This window comes from Muscardinus avellanarius, assembly GCF_963383645.1.
Source record: "Muscardinus avellanarius genome assembly, chromosome: 9".
Lineage (NCBI taxonomy): Eukaryota > Metazoa > Chordata > Mammalia > Rodentia > Gliridae > Muscardinus > Muscardinus avellanarius.
The window spans coordinates 82694537-82707018 of NC_137795.1; the positions used below are offsets into that span (position 1 = coordinate 82694537).

Sequence of the window (12482 nt, forward strand, 5' to 3'; positions counted from 1 at the left end):
TGCTGAGAGCCTAAGTAGCTGAGGCTGGCTTTGATCCTCCTGTCTCAGCCTCCCAGCACGGGGATTACAAGTGTGTGCCACCACGCTTGGCAAGGGCTGTGTATTTTGTTTCTGTCATATCTTTCAATGTTCTCTTCCTCTCGCCATCACGATGCAATTGCCCCATACTAGCCCTTTCATCTCCTGTCTTGTTTTGTGCACTAATCTCCTAACTGGCCTGTAGATGCCTACTTTTCCTTCTTCCAATTTATCTTCTCAAAATTCCCAAGCAGAGGAACTCAATAAAATATAGAACTCATAATACCACTCCTAAAGGTTATAATCCTTTAGTGAGTTACCAGGACAAACTCCAGAGCCCTGGCATGGTCCGAAAGCCCTCATGATGTATTTTAAGGCCACCCCTTTCACTCTTGTTTCCTGACTCCCTTTTCTCCTGTGGTCTAGTCATGATTTTCATGATTCAGTTCAGCCTTCCAATCTTTTCAGAAATGCTTCATTCTGTGTCTTCTTGCCTCTGTACTGATCTCTCATATTAATGACCTATCCTGCAAATGCTTCTATTGTGGTTCTTGTTATTCATAAGATCTCTGTACTTGTTGACATCTCTCTCTCTCCCCCAGAGGAAAAGATGTCTCAGGCAAGGCATAAACCAGGTCTGTATTCTTAGTTCCTGGCTTAGAAAGTGGCTGTGTGTGTGTGTGTGTGTGTGTGTGTGTGTATGTGTAACTGGGGATTGAACCCAGAATCATGCTACCTCTGAGCTATATCCTCAGTCTTATTTATTTTATTTTTTATTTTGAGGCAGGGTTTTGCTAAGTTTCAGAGAACCTTGCTAAATTGCTGAGGCTGGTCTTGAACCTGCAAACCTCCTGTTTTAGACTCCTGAGTACTGGGATTATAAGCATGCACCATCATGCCTGGCTCAGAGAAAATGTTAAAATGATTGCTGGGTGAATGAACACTGGAACACAATACTAAGATTACTATGTTATTACTTGGGAGATTATATTAAATGGTAGCTATAGCACTTTTGGGGAACCTGTATCTCAATGTTTTATATATAACATGGCACTAAACAATACTACTGTGAGAAATCCTATTATTGATCCATATGTTCAAAGATCAGACTAAATATTTATTGCACATAAAGGTTGATTGCTTTGTAGCTCTTAACGAACATGGAAAAGGCAAGCTTTTCTCTGGAAGTTCATAACTCTTAATAACAGAGTCAGAATTTGGGGAAAATAGAGATTACCTATTTGTCATATGATCTACAACAAATCTTGAATTCTGGCCGAAAAGGTTGCTTATATTTCAGCTGAGAGATACATTTATTTATTTATTTATTTATTTACTTACTTACTTACTTACTTACTTACTTACTTACTTACTTTATTTATTGGTACTGGGGATTGAACCCAGAGGCATTCTCTCTCCAAGCTACACCCCAGCCCTATTTTTTTTTCTTTATTTTGAAATAGGGTCTCGCTGAGTTGCAAAGGATCTCACTAAGTAGTTGAGGCTGGCTGCAAACCACGATCCTCCTGTCTCAGCCTTCCAAATGCTGAAATTATAAGCGTGTGTCACCACTCCTGTCTTACTTTTTTTTTTAAATCATCTCACAAATCCACACTTAAAAACTGTAGAAAATTGACAGTATAATTTTTTTGATAATTACAGAGAGGAAAGGAGGGGGGAAGGGAAGCAGACAGTGGGAAAGGAGGGATAGAGGACAGGAGAAAAAAGGGAGCATACACATGGGTAGGGGAAAGAAAGGAAAGAGAATATCTAGTTTCCAAATGCGAGGTCACAGAAACCCACACTGCACTCTACCTGTCCATTTAATATAGGTCTTTTTCCTAGTTATCTCAATGCTCCTATCAAACACTCATAGAAGCCCCTCTTAACACATAGCCTGAGGTAACTGCGTGAGAGCATCCGTCTTCCCACGTGGTATAATCACCCTGAACCTCATTATAATAGGTGATTACAATGCACAAAGAAAGCATATTTTTTTTTAAAAAAGAGCAGGTTATGATCTGGGGCTGTCACCTGTCTACATCCAGTCCTTACAAAGCACCCTTTGTAACAATTCACTGGAAGAGGCAAGTTCTCCACAGGGCCTCATCCAAGAACACTTCTGACACTGTACCTGAAGTGTGGTGGTAAAAAGGATGGCTCTGGAGTCCTCCAGAGTGGATATAACAGTACAAGTGGAGGGTCAGCACCCATGTTGCTGATCAAAATAGCCAATTTTTTCTCCCTTAAAGATTCTATGTTTCCAAATATCACTGTCAGAAAATAATGTATGTAGTACCAATGACATCAAGCCCTCTGATACAATTGGAAACGGCAAAAAGAAAGCAAAAGCCTCAAATAAAAGCTAATCTGGGGATGCAGATGGGCTCCATTATTTTGAACATCCCCAATAATTATTGGTATTGATTATTTACATACCCCAAAGTCTTACAATTACAAAAGTACTTTTCATTTCCTAGGCTTATAAGAGTACAAATTGTAAATATGATCCAATTAATAACAATTACTGAGACAAGGATCACTGGTTAAAATGAATAAGCAAATAAAAAAAGCATGCATTGTTTTCATGTATTCATGTATCGCTGCTGGCTCTTGAACCCATATAATCCACTTTTATGTTGCTGCACCCACTTCTAATTATTCAGCATTTGTTGACTAGTAGTAGCAATAGCTTGTCTTCCCCTAGAATTCTAATTAGGTATTTCAGGAGGAAGAGAGTAAGTAATTCATGACCAGCAGCACAAAATCAACCACAATAAAATCAACCCACTTTGTCATAAAACAAGAGTTATTCAGGGGAACATAAATTGTATCAACCCAGAGCAAGGAAAGCACAGTGAACCAATATATAAAATTAAGAAGTCACACTCCATGTTGATAAATGCAGATGGTATAGATACCCATCACAGGAACTAGGAATATGAACTGCTGGAGAAAAGTCAGGAGAACTGCAGCCTAGAACAGCATCACATAAAACCAACAGGACCCCCTGAGATCTAGCAATAGCACCAAGCCATTAAGTAGGCACTCAATAAATATCTGCTTGTTGTATGAGTGTCAATAAAAGTCTACGTACTAGGGAAACTGAGAGTATCCCATTAAGTTAAAGAACAGAAAACACATGTATCATTGTATTTTATTCTCCTTTAAAGGAAAAATGTGATCAGTTAATTTTTACATAGTTTAGTTATATTTAATTTATACTTTGACCACAGTGAACTAAAACCATATCCTACTTTTCCTTTTTCCTTGGAGCACTTGTTAAAAATACATAAATTCAATCGTGTGTGTGTGTGTGTGTGTGTGTGTGTGTGTGTGTGTGTGTGTATCTAGAGAAAGGCTGTGACAAGGAGGGAGGAAGAGCAAGTATTGGAGTGTGTCTTTTGGGGGAGATAAATCCAACTGCAACAAATCCAAGTATAAAACAACGAATAAAAAATTGCATAGTACAGATGGTACAGTATATACAACTGTCTTAGCATTGCTTCTACAAAGCAAATACATTCTCGTTAGTAGTATGTCTTGGTCCATATCTCCTACTACAGGTTATACTTCTTTAGGCAGAAATCATTTCCTCATGTGTCTGCAAGGTGCCTTGGAAATTGTAAGCATTAAGTACCAGTTTCTTGAGAGATTAAGTTGGAAAAAAGTCAACATAAATTTTAAACAAGGCTTAGGGAAAAGATAAAGAAGTCTCATAATCTACTAATTTTTCTGTTTTTTTTTTTTTTCAGGTACTGGGAGTTAAATCCAGGGGGGCATTCTACTTCTGAGCTACACCTTCAGGGCTATTTTTTTATTCCTTATTTTGAAACAGGGTTGCACTAAATTGAGGACTGCCTAAGTAGCTGAGGCTGGTCATGAACCTGAAATCCTTCTGTCTCAGCCTCCCAAGTACTGGGATTACAAGTGTGTGCCACCACGCCCAGCTTCTCATGCTGTTACGAGATTAGTTTATATTAAAGCCAAATGCAAAAAGTCGATGATTTTATTCCATCAATACACAGCTTTCTGATTTGGGGGTTATGTCCTGAAATACCTACACCCACCAATAGGGACAACTTGAGTATAGATGTAACATGATGGGCAGCTTGCAAGTATGGGTTTCTTGGTACCTACAGTCATCAGAAGTTATAGATGCCTCTTCTAATCTGCTGTGAAACACACAGAGGCATTTTAGACCACATTATCATCATTACGTCTTTAAGCAGTAAGTGAATATAAAAAGTAGATTAAAATTAATACAAATGCTTACTGGTAGTAAAGAAATGAAAGCCGTATCAAGAAATTCAATTGAGGGGGGAAAAAGAAAAAGAAAAGAAAACCCAGTGCTTTCATAGTTCTTTCATTATTATGCCCAGTAAAATGAATTCTGACATACAATTTTGATTTCAATCAACATTGGAAATTCAAGTCGAAAACATTTTCACGTTTTGGTGGTCAGTACATCCTTTGCAAAAGTACCCATTTATAAAACGATGCCAGCACACAGCCTTGCTATCATCTAGACGTTATAGCTTCCTGCATTGTTCCTAGTGTATGCACATACAGATATGTCTATAAACACCAATTCGTGGATTTCAGACGCATGGCTCATTTAAGCACACGAGGTGGAATAACATGCAGGTGTCAGCCCTCTATATTTCAAAGCTTGAAGATTAACCTAATATACAATATGGTGACCTATCAGTTCTTCATCTGAAAGAAATCTGAAAAATAATCTCTGGTACAACCCAAGTGTGAGAAGAACCCAGCGGGATTTCCACCTCTTCATTTCTTAATGAGTTTTTTGATAATGAGAGGTGACTTTGCCAGTCACTCTGGGCTCTATTATGGCTAATTTGACTCCACTTCACTCTCCTTGTTAATTATTAACACTAGCCTTTTTATCCTCATGAGACCACATTCCAATTTTTTTTGCCTTTTTTGATTTTTTATGAGCCCATCTTTATGAAGGTGAAAGTCTCAGAGAACGCGTTTTCACTTAGTGCGGGAGCCTGGACATTTATTATTCGTTTAGGCAGAGATGCTGTGACATTGATTACATAAGCACGGGTGTTCTTCGGCCCGGCTTTAATGTGCTAGCAATGTGAAAAGGCTGTTAATTAAAGCAGAAGCACCGTGGCATTTTTCACTTGGGAATCTGTTCCCCATAGAATGGTCATTTGCCACTTGCTAGCATATCCACAGATTAAAAGGTGACTAGCTCCAAGGGTTTGCCTTTCAGTAGTGCTGAAAGAGATGATTTGTGCCGTCTGCAGATGGCATTCATTTGTCAGAAGCAGTCACTTGCCATTTCTATTCTCAGGACAATTGTGGGAAATGGCTTGCAAGGGTAAAAATCTATTTGTACCGGCTTTACGATCCTCCTGTATCATTTAGCCATCATGCTAATTGCTTCATTATGAAAACATTTATTTTCCCTCGATTTTAATAATCTCTCTTTCAAAAGTGTTTCCTTAGATACCACTTAAAGTGATTGCCCATCTAATTATCTCTTTAGCTGGGCAGAGAGCTCGGGGTGGGTGGCGTGGGGTGGGAGGTGAGCAGGCGCTCAGTGGTTTGGGCCAGAAATGGAGCCCGAGTTTGTTTTCCTCATCAGTCTTGCCTTGGGAATCAGTGGGTGAAGCTGTGAGGGTGGGAGATTGGGGACACTTGCTAAAAGTGTGTTGCAGCTGGTACTCTTCCCTTGAGGAAAGCTGTACTTCACCTCCAAGGGTTCTTAAAGTGACGGCTTCCGCTAATCATGACCAACTGTAAGGAGAGGCACACAGCCTAGACATAAAGTGTCCTTTCCTTCTTATATAGGAAGGGTCTGGAGACCCTTTTTCCCTTCTTTAGCTCAGTCCCTGCAAGTCTTGTCACAGATGTTGCCTAACATATATGCTAAGACAATCATACCTTTATCTGATCCTCTAACCAGCCTCTCCCGCTGTCCCCTCAAATTCAATGCCCTATTGATAGAGTTAAAAATAAAAGCTCAGGGGAATCTATGTTCCTTAAAAAGATTATGCTGTTTTATAAATGTCTCCAGAATCTGCTTTTTGTTACTGTGGAATGAAACTGAACCGGAGTTCAAGGGATCAGACTCCAACCTACCTCAGCCCCAATTCCTCTTGAGCAGCCCTGGCAAGGGGCCGCCACCTATGAGGGACTTAAGTTTCCTCAGTGAGAAAATGAAGAAGCTTATTAACATCCACTCTGCACCCCAAAAGATAAACGCCTCTTTTTAACTATCAAAGCATAAAGAGCTGGGTAAAAGAATGATGGAAAATAACCGGTGGGGGTGTCTGAATGAGCTGGCAGGGGCCCGGCGGTGTGCCTGTGATCCCAGTACTTGGGAGATTGAGACAGGAGGATTGCAGGTTTCAAGACAGCCTCAGAATCTGAGCAAGATCCTGTTTCAAAATAAAAGTAAGATGGGGATGTCCCTGACAGGTACCCAGGTACCCCTGGGTTTCATCCCTAGTACCACAAAATACAGTTTTAAAGCCATATATAAAGAACATATTTTAATATGTCCATCCTCTTGGGGGTATCATAGTGATTTTAAATTTTGGAAAAGCAAACATAAATATAAAACTAATTATTTATCAATAATAATTACTAATTAGCAACTATAATAATACTACAATAATTAGTGTCAATTGCTACTTATTAGTAATAAATCACAATAATTTAAAATCTCTAATTAATACTCTGTTTAACACACAAATACACACAGATTTATATCTAAGTAAGCAAGTACTGTTATTAGGTAAATTATCTCCCTTTCCAAGATTGGACAATAGAACTCCCTGTTCCCAATACCTTTGGCTAGTATAAGTGGTAATTCATTGGGCTATCGAGTATAATTATAATTAGGTCAATATGATAAAAAACTACAATACAATGTAAATATCTTTTTCCAAGGGAGGAGGGTGCTAAAATAATAGACACTCAGTGTTTTCCCATAGATTTCAAAAGGATAATTTGCAAAATCTCCATCTGAGCATGTAAGGGATATAATAAGACAAACACATAGTCATTAACAATATTCTTAATTATCACCAAAGGTGAGATGTTCAGCTAGAAAAATGATGTTTACCAACTACAGACATTTTTGGTGGTCTTGGTTTTAGAAAGAAACTTGCGAACTTGGGATGAAAGTCACTGTGTTTTACTTAATTCCCCAGATCGCATCACACTCCCAGGACCAAAAGGAAATTACGGCACTAGGGAACTTTTCTATTTACCTCACTACGTGGAGGAGCTGTTGTTCTCAGAAATAATTGTTGTTTTCTGAAATCTCTTAATCACTACAAAATCAAAGCCAAGATTGAGACTTCCCCTCAGGACTGACTGAGCTCAGAGGAGATCATGGAATGCATGCTTCTTATTCTGAGTGAGAATGGTATAACAAAATGGCTAAAGACAATTTGTGCCTTTAATTAATGTAATAAAAAAGGTCATCAAACAGGAGCATAATACCAAACTCTTGTGAAATTAATGTTTGAAAAATCTAGCTGAAATTTCGCCGGCGTGGTGGCGCATGCTTGTAATCCCAGAATTAGGGAGGCTGAGACGGGAGGATCGCGTTTCCCTGACAGCCTCAGCCACATAGTGAGGTCCTCTGTAACTTAGTGAGACCCTGTTTCAAAATAAAGAATAAAAAATAGGGCAGGGGGTGTAGCTCCAAAGTCGAATGACTCTGGGTTCCATCCTCGGACCCGGAAAAAAACAAGAAAATATAGCCAAAATTTCAAATTTTTATGTGAATCACAATTTGATAACCCCATAAATTTATACTTTATTCAAGAACTCTTCTTAAAAGTAAAAAAAATATAAGAAGAGGTTAATACATTGATGTAGTGGTTCCCCAACAAAAATTCTAAGAAATCAACAAGGTGTTTTCTCTATAAAATAAGTTTTAGTATTTTTATCAAGTTAAATAATTCATCATCTTTTGCAACTGCTTGATTGGGGATATTAATAAATGCCTCATTTTAAAATAACCCCATGGAAATCTACAGTTGATTCTTCCTCACTTTTTATTCAAATGGAGAAAGAAGGGCTAGAAAAAAATTAAACTTATTTAGCGGCTTAATGCATAATACATGTATTTGATTTGGGCAGCAGATTTACTGTTGTTTTAAGATAACATTAAAAACCAGGCTTGTAATTTGTTAGCAGAATGGGAATGATGATAGAAGACTGGGCAAAAAAGAGGACCATTCAGAATCAGCTAGGTGGCAGAAAGGACACAAATTGATGCTTCGAAACAGACTGAGGCTAATATGCAGGATGAATGATGCATCAATGGATAATTATTAAGTGTGGATATTAGCAACTTCTGAGAAGAGGCACTGTGGTTGACTCTTAAGAACTGTTGTTCAGTTCTCTGTTTCCTAACAGCATTATTTGGAAATAAAATTGGATAGAATGAGTAAGATGACTCAAAGCCTCAAGATAAATTTTAGATTAGAAACAAGTAAGATGTATAGTATTTAATTAGCTGAAGTTGTATGTGAATTGCATTTCTTAGTCCTCATCACCAAGAAGCCGGTAGGTGTTATAATTCTCCTCCTTTTATAAATAAAGAACCTAACATTTACAGAGGTTAAGCTATGGTCAAAGGTCAAATAGTATAAGACAAAAATATGAATGTGTTTGACATCAAAGGTGATATTACTAATTACTACAACACAATTCTTTTCTTTATAGAATAAAGATTCTTTACCTGGTTAGTGTCCTAAGTCTGGGAGGTTGGTGAGGAGAACAATATTAGACACAATTTCATATCTCTGTAAAAGTTTTTCCCAGTTTTAGCAGAGACTCAGAGAGATCAACAATTAAAGGAAGGAAGAAGTACTAGAATAGAGTAATGAACAAAACCGATATAGTATTTGTTTTAAAAAAGATAACTATAAGTCAGGCATAGTGTCCCATGCCTATAAATCTAGTATTTGGGAGCCTGAGACAGGAGAATCTTAGGTTGAGGAGAACCTCAAAGCCTCAGCAACTTAGCAAGACTCTCAGAATCTAGCAAGACTCTATTTCAAAAACAAAACAACAAAACAAAAATGAAGGGCTGGGGTGTAACTTGGAAGTAAAACACTCCTGAGTTCAATCCCTAGTACCACCACACACAAGAAACAACTATAAAAATATGAATCTAGTTTTAAAACCTGAGAAATACAGTATTCAGTTTTTGGAAGAGAATATGAAAATATTTGGAGTTTTAAGATACTGACACTTCTGAATGTAACACGGATGTGATCTCTGAAGGTTGAGTCAGCCTTGGGCTGCAGGGCAGAAGGAGGTTCCTTCTCAAGGTGTGGGGGGAGGGCCTGGGAGGCTAGGTTCCACAGTGAGTATGAGTACTGTGTTCTCAGCACTATGCTTAAGGGCTACACTGAGCAATGGGGTGAGGTCCGTTCAGGTAGGCGTTATGAATAGTGGGTAATAATGGTAATGGTAACATAAAAACCCTATCATGTGAGCAAGGTTTAAATGCTCTGGGAATTATGAATTGGAGAAGATCCAGTATAGAAGACAGTTGCACTGAAGAAGGAGAATAAGTTGGAACTAGAGGTTTGGAGGAGGTGGAGTTCATCCTGGTCTATAATGTACCAGCCACGTAACCACCTCCCAGAATCACTGTGCAAGCCATAACTGCATTGGGATAAAAGTCTCGATAGCAGACCTTTACATTAACTTTAATTTCTAAAGGCTGCAAGTGCAAGTTATACCACATAGCGATATTTTATTTTCACTAGAGGAGCTAAGTCTGCTGTCAGGCCAAGAGCATCTCTGCAACGCATGTTAGTAGGAGCATGTTAGCAGGAACATGTTAGTAGGAGCATGTTAGCAGGAACATGTTAGTAGGAGCATGTTAGCAGGAACATGTTAGTAGGAGCATGTTAGCAGGAACATGTTAGTAGGAGCATTAACATATAATGATTTCTAGGATGAGGATGGATTTCTAAGATGCTTACATCCCAGAGATGTTAAGCATTCTCAAGTATTGTAGAATTGCCAACTTTTGTAGATTTCTGATACTCGAGCTGTAATGAGAGTGTCTATGTTACCAGACCTTCTAGAAGGCTGGCGGGTAAGAATAAGGGGACGCTCGAGCTCAGTGACAATGTGGGAGGTCACTAGTCTCCCCAGCCCCAGCATGATGTACCAGGGAGCCTTCCGGTTCTTCATGTCAACTCTTGGGCCAGCGCTAAGGCTATTTGAAGACATTCATTCTTGCAACCTCCTCCACTCACCCCACCCGCCCCATGCCACATACGGAAGAAAACGCAGGTGCTCACTGTCATTTCTGAGGAAATTATTAAGCAGTTGGAAAAGAGGAAAACTATCCCAGGAGTCCTGTGGTTGAGCCTCCAGCGCTGTATCCATATCTACAGTGAATAAAGCCCAAAACTTCTCTGCGTGCTCAGCCAATAAATCGGGCCACCAGGCAAATGCCTATGAGAAGACAAAGAAATAAAGTAATACTAGATCACTCCATAGAAACACACACAGATACCGTGACACTTGAAAACATTTTACAACATGTCTTAGTTTCATAGACAAGTACAAAGTATAAAATTTAATATTTTTAAAAATTGAAAAATTTTACAGATGTACATATTTAAAGGAATTTAGCAATGATGAGTAAAATGTGAAATCTAAACCAAATTTAAAATTTATAATAATATTTTCATAAAAGAACTACACATTCAATTTACACTTGAAAAATTTTTATACAAAATAGAAAAATTCCTCGTATATTATAATGGAGACTATGACTATGGTATATTTATTTTCAAATTCCTTTTTTTCCCTGTGAATAGAAACACACATTTGGCATCACACTCAACAATTTCCTTTGATTTTACTTTTAATGGCAAGACAGTCTACTGTAAAGGTATACTGTAATTCATCTAACCACTGTTCCCAATATTTTGCAATTCCAAATGATAGTGTGACAGGTATCATTACATAGAGCTCTGAATTTAATAAGAATTATTTCCTTAGGATAAGCTTCTAAAAACAATGGATAAAAGGGTATAATAGACACTTTATACATTGCAAGATGCTTTCCAGAACCACCTCTGCTCCTGTCCTTTCTCCATTCAACAGCCAGTCGCCATTTTATCAATCATTTAAAAGTTACACAGAATCAGCCAGGCGTGGTGGCTCATGTTTGTAATCCCAGTACTTGGGAGGCTGAGACAGGAGGATTGCAGGTTCATGGCCAGTCTCAGGTACTTAGTGAGGCTCTCTGCAACTTAGTGAGACCCCATTTCAAAATAAAGAATAAAAAATAGGGCTGGGGGTGGAGCTCGGAGCTAGAATGCCCGAGTTTGATCCCCTGTAGTGCAACTCACACACACACACACACACACATACACACACACACGTGTGTGTTTATATATGTAAATATAAATTATATATTATATATATTAATATAATTAATATGTAATATACATACATAATCATACTATATTTCTGCTTAAATTCCATTTTTAGCTTCCCAATGTAATTATGCTTAAACCCAAAGCCCTTAAATAGCTTTTGCAGCTTTATAATCTCTCTACTTCAGGTTTTCTGGCCTTCCAACGTACCTTAGGTCCTCCCAGATAACCTCTCTGACACACACCTAGTAGCTGTTTTTCTTTTTTGTTGTTTGTTTTTGTTTTTTCATGGACGTAAAATTAGTTGGTTAATTGGTTAGTTGATTACATATGTAAATATTTATGTCTACCTCTTAGACTATAAACATCGTAATGTCAGTTTGTGTTTATTCCATTTATTACTTTCTATTCAGCTATGCACTTTATTGTGCATTTTTGTAACAGAAATAGTTGCCTTTAAAAATTGCTGCTATTGCCGGGTGTAATGGCACACACTTGTAATCCCAGTGCTTGGGAGGCTGAGACAGGAGGATCTCACAGGTTCGAAGCCAGCCTCAGCTACTTAGTGAGGCTGTCAGCAACTTAGTGAGACCCTGTTTCCAAATAGAGTATAAAATAGGTCTGGGAGTATAGGACAGAGGTAGAAAAGCCACTGGGTTCCACCCTCAGCACCACACACACACACACACACACACACACACACACACACAAATTGCTGCTATTTTGCTGGGAGAAAATAATATTTAGCTTTTAGGCAGTTCTTGAAAATAATGAGGAGTTCTCTGGTCTCCTTTTGACTTTACTTTGCTTTTCTCTAATTACAAATGAGTTCAAACAATTCCTCATCCATTTAAGGACGATTTTTTTTTTTTTTGGTGGTACTGGGGTTCCTGGAAGCCCTTCTACCTCCGGGCTACACTCCCAGACCTATTTTTACATTTTCATTTTGGAAACAGGGTCTCCTAAGCCAGCGCGCTCGGCTGGCTGCGAACCTGCTCGATCCTCCTGTCTCCACCTCCCAAGCGCGGGGATTACAAGCGTGTGCCACCATGC

The 12482-nt window shown here is 38.5% G+C and overlaps 1 protein-coding gene across 15 annotated transcripts in view; it reads right to left on the reverse strand.

Moving 5' to 3' along the window:
* The window catches only part of CADPS2 (calcium dependent secretion activator 2), a gene marked incomplete at both ends in the record, with an annotated part of 558610 nt that overhangs the window by 67160 nt on the left and 478968 nt on the right, over positions 1 to 12482 (reverse strand). For all 15 annotated transcript variants that reach the window (XM_080700894.1, XM_080700893.1, XM_080700890.1 and 12 more), the window contains one exon: positions 10341 to 10497. In XM_080700894.1, the coding sequence (XP_080557020.1) occupies positions 10341 to 10497 (157 nt within the window). The remainder of the gene's footprint in view (positions 1 to 10340; positions 10498 to 12482) is intronic.